Raw genomic sequence first — 3,850 nt, 5'->3', positions numbered from 1 at the left:
AAATCATTCCAAATTTATATATATGTTTTTAAAAGAAGTCTTTTATGCTCACCAAAGCTGCATTTATTTAATCAAAAATACAGTGATAATATTGTGAAATAGTATTACAATTCAAAACAACTGTTTTCTATTTTAATACATTTTAAAATGATATTTATTTCTGTGACGGCAAAGCTAAATTTTCAGCAGCCATTACTCCAGTCTTCAGAGTCACATCCTTCAGAAATCATTCTAATATGCTAATTTGGTTATAAAGAACATTTTTTTATTATTTTTTATCAGTGTTTAAAACAGTTTTGCTGCTTCATATTTTTTTGTAGAAAATGTGATCCATTAATGTCATGATTCTTTGATAAATGGAAAGTTAAAAAAAAAAACTGTTTATTTGAAATAGAAATATTTTGTATCTTTAAATATGTCTTTACTGATACTTTTGATCAATTTAATGCAGCCTTGTTGTAATTATTATTACATTTAAATGGTACTGTATAAGTTTCCACAGAAAAAATATGAAGCAGCAAAAACAGTTTTTAACATTGATGTATATAGATCAGTTGGAGGAGCTGGAGCGTGTGTTTCAGGACGATCACTACCCTGACGGAGACAAGAGAAAGGAGATCGCTGCCTCCATCGGTGTTACGCCCCAGAGAATCATGGTCACTGTTCACTTGCATCTCTTCCTTGGGATCACATTAAATTAATCTAAATGCATGCAAGTATCAATAATTGTACTCTGATCCTCACATCAGGTGTGGTTTCAGAACCGTCGAGCCAAGTGGAGAAAAACAGCAAAAGCCACAGCAAAAAAGCCTCCTGCTAGTCAAGGTCAACCTTGTGTCCAGGTCAACAGGTAAGTGACCCCACTGATGCAATGCAGCTAACATACTATGTGATGCAATGCATATAATCACTTATACAGTTCTTTTGTGTGTGTTCAGGCCACCAGTTTTGACAGCTCCAGCTGTTACATCTCAACATGCCAAGCCTGGAAACACACTTCATCCCTACAGTACCATCCGGACCAGCTGCATCAGTCCACCAGGTCACATTTTCAGACATACACCTAAACAGTTTAATTAAGCTATATTTTAGGGCTTAAGCCATTTAATTCAATTATGCATCAGGGATTAAACCATAGACTGTATAAAAACATGGACGTAGTGTCACCCGTAGGGTTCCGAAGAGAGTTTTTGAAACTCAAAAGTGGGCAGAGGCGGCCGTCGCCATGTTGGCAGTGCATCACCGCGCGTCACTCCCGGATAATCGAAGATGGGCAAAGAGGCGGGAGCTGGTTGTTGAAACCACGCCCACCTAGCTCGATGGTGGTGACAGCAGCGGCAATCCACCTGTCACTCAAGTGGCCACGCCCTTAATTATGCAGAACTTTAAGGCTTAATATAATTTAAAGGGATGAGTTATAAAAAAATTCACCCCCTCACAGTTGTCATAAAGGGCAAAATTAGCTATATAGACCAAAATAAGTTTTTGAACCAGGCTGTAAACGTTTTTTTCTGTTGTAAAGTTAGGCATTTTAACATGGGGAGTCTATGGGATTGACTCCCTTTTGCAGCGAGCCTCTAGCGGCCAGTTGACGAATTACAGTTTAAGTCACTTCCTTGTTGGCTTCACGAGAGAGAGCGGGAGGTTGCCGCTTGGATTAACCCCTTTAATTAACCTAAGGACTACAGGATTTAAGCCATTTAATTAAACTGTTTAATTTGAATTGAAAATGCCGACACATTCAAAACATGGACACCTGTTTTTTAAACAAATGCAATTTTCTGTCTTCAGGTCCAGCGTGTGTTGATGTGGCACCTTGTGTGTCTCAAGGAGGCTTTTTGGAGTACATGCCCCCTCCTATGCACAGTCCTCCTCCGATACGGCGTGCTTCCTTGCCTCTTATCACGGCTTACAACCCCCCTACTCACACCGTGTCCTTGCTGCTGGACACACCTGAACACAGTGAGCCCAGCTCCGCAGACACAACGCCGCTGAGTTTGCAGACTGACACGGGGTTAGTATGAAACTAGGTTACTCATCTCCTGCAGTTCCTTTGTTAACCACTAGACGTCAGCACAGAGCTTATATAGTGATTTTCAGAGGTGGAGGTCTGTACTACAGTAACAGTAGCAGGTGTTCCTGCCACAGAACGCTTGATATGATTAGTAGTCAGCATAACTGGCCATAGCATTTGACAGTCTGATCACAAATAGTATTTTATATATATGTTTTTAAAAGAAGTCTTTTATGCTCACCAAAGCTGCATTTATTTAATCAAAAATACAGTGATAATATTGTGAAATAGTATTACAATTCAAAACAACTGTTTTCTATTTTAATACATTTTAAAATGATATTTATTTCTGTGACGGCAAAGCTAAATTTTCAGCAGCCATTACTCCAGTCTTCAGAGTCACATCCTTCAGAAATCATTCTAATATGCTAATTTGGTTATAAAGAACATTTTTTTATTATTTTTTATCAGTGTTTAAAACAGTTTTGCTGCTTCATATTTTTTTGTAGAAAATGTGATCCATTAATGTCATGATTCTTTGATAAATGGAAAGTTAAAAAAAAAAACTGTTTATTTGAAATAGAAATATTTTGTATCTTTAAATATGTCTTTACTGATACTTTTGATCAATTTAATGCAGCCTTGTTGTAATTATTATTACATTTAAATGGTACTGTATAAGTTTCCACAGAAAAAATATGAAGCAGCAAAAACAGTTTTTAACATTGATGTATATAGATCAGTTGGAGGAGCTGGAGCGTGTGTTTCAGGACGATCACTACCCTGACGGAGACAAGAGAAAGGAGATCGCTGCCTCCATCGGTGTTACGCCCCAGAGAATCATGGTCACTGTTCACTTGCATCTCTTCCTTGGGATCACATTAAATTAATCTAAATGCATGCAAGTATCAATAATTGTACTCTGATCCTCACATCAGGTGTGGTTTCAGAACCGTCGAGCCAAAACAGCAAAAACAGCAAAAGCCACAGCAAAAAAGCCTCCTGCTAGTCAAGGTCAACCTTGTGTCCAGGTCAACAGGTAAGTGACCCCACTGATGCAATGCAGCTAACATACTATGTGATGCAATGCATATAATCACTTATACAGTTCTTTTGTGTGTGTTCAGGCCACCAGTTTTGACAGCTCCAGCTGTTACATCTCAACATGCCAAGCCTGGAAACACACTTCATCCCTACAGTACCATCCGGACCAGCTGCATCAGTCCACCAGGTCACATTTTCAGACATACACGTTTAATTTTTAATTAAGCTATATTTTAGGGCTTAAGCCATTTAATTCAATTATGCATCAGGGATTAAACTGTATAAAGTATAAAAACATGGACGTAGTGTCACCCGTAGGGTTCCGAAGAGAGTTTTTGAAACTCAAAAGTGGGCAGAGGCGGCCGTCGCCATGTTGGCAGTGCATCACCGCGCGTCACTCCCGGATAATCGAAGATGGGCAAAGAGGCGGGAGCTGGTTGTTGAAACCACGCCCACCTAGCTCGATGGTGGTGACAGCAGCTGCAATCCACCTGTCACTCAAGTGGCCACGCCCTTAATTATGCAGAACTTTAAGGCTTAATATAATTTAAAGGGATGAGTTATAAAAAAATTCACCCCCTCACAGTTGTCATAAAGGGCAAAATTAGCTATATAGACCAAAATAAGTTTTTGAACCAGGCTGTAAACGTTTTTTTCTGTTGTAAAGTTAGGCATTTTAACATGTTCTGTTGTAAAGTTGGGCATTTTAACATGGGGAGTCAATGGGATTGACTCCCTTTTGCAGCCAGCCTCTAGCGGCCAGTTGATGAATTACAGTTTAAGTCACTTCCT

At 39.1% G+C, this 3,850-nt stretch overlaps 2 protein-coding genes across 2 annotated transcripts in view; both read left to right on the top strand.

Annotated features, from left to right (window-relative positions):
* Positions 1-2,024, top strand: part of LOC107697044 (homeobox protein Hox-A3-like) — a 4,498-nt gene extending 2,474 nt beyond the window's left edge. The window contains exons 3-6 of the mRNA XM_016497675.1: positions 550-656; positions 750-850; positions 939-1,042; positions 1,792-2,024. Of these exons, the coding sequence (XP_016353161.1) occupies positions 550-656; positions 750-850; positions 939-1,042; positions 1,792-2,024 (545 nt within the window). The remainder of the gene's footprint in view (positions 1-549; positions 657-749; positions 851-938; positions 1,043-1,791) is intronic.
* Positions 2,025-2,991: 967 nt separating this feature from the next.
* The window catches only part of LOC107697047 (mucin-2-like), a 4,812-nt gene continuing 3,953 nt past the window's right edge, over positions 2,992-3,850 (top strand). The window contains exons 1-2 of the mRNA XM_016497679.1: positions 2,992-3,053; positions 3,142-3,245. The gene's annotated coding sequence lies outside the window, so the exon portion shown is untranslated. The remainder of the gene's footprint in view (positions 3,054-3,141; positions 3,246-3,850) is intronic.

This window comes from Sinocyclocheilus anshuiensis, unplaced genomic scaffold (genome assembly GCF_001515605.1).
Source record: "Sinocyclocheilus anshuiensis isolate Anshui unplaced genomic scaffold, SAMN03320099.WGS_v1.1 scaffold1396, whole genome shotgun sequence".
In the NCBI taxonomy this organism is placed as follows: domain Eukaryota; kingdom Metazoa; phylum Chordata; class Actinopteri; order Cypriniformes; family Cyprinidae; genus Sinocyclocheilus; species Sinocyclocheilus anshuiensis.
Note: the sequence above shows the minus strand (reverse complement) of the source record. Positions and strands in the feature narration are given on the sequence as shown.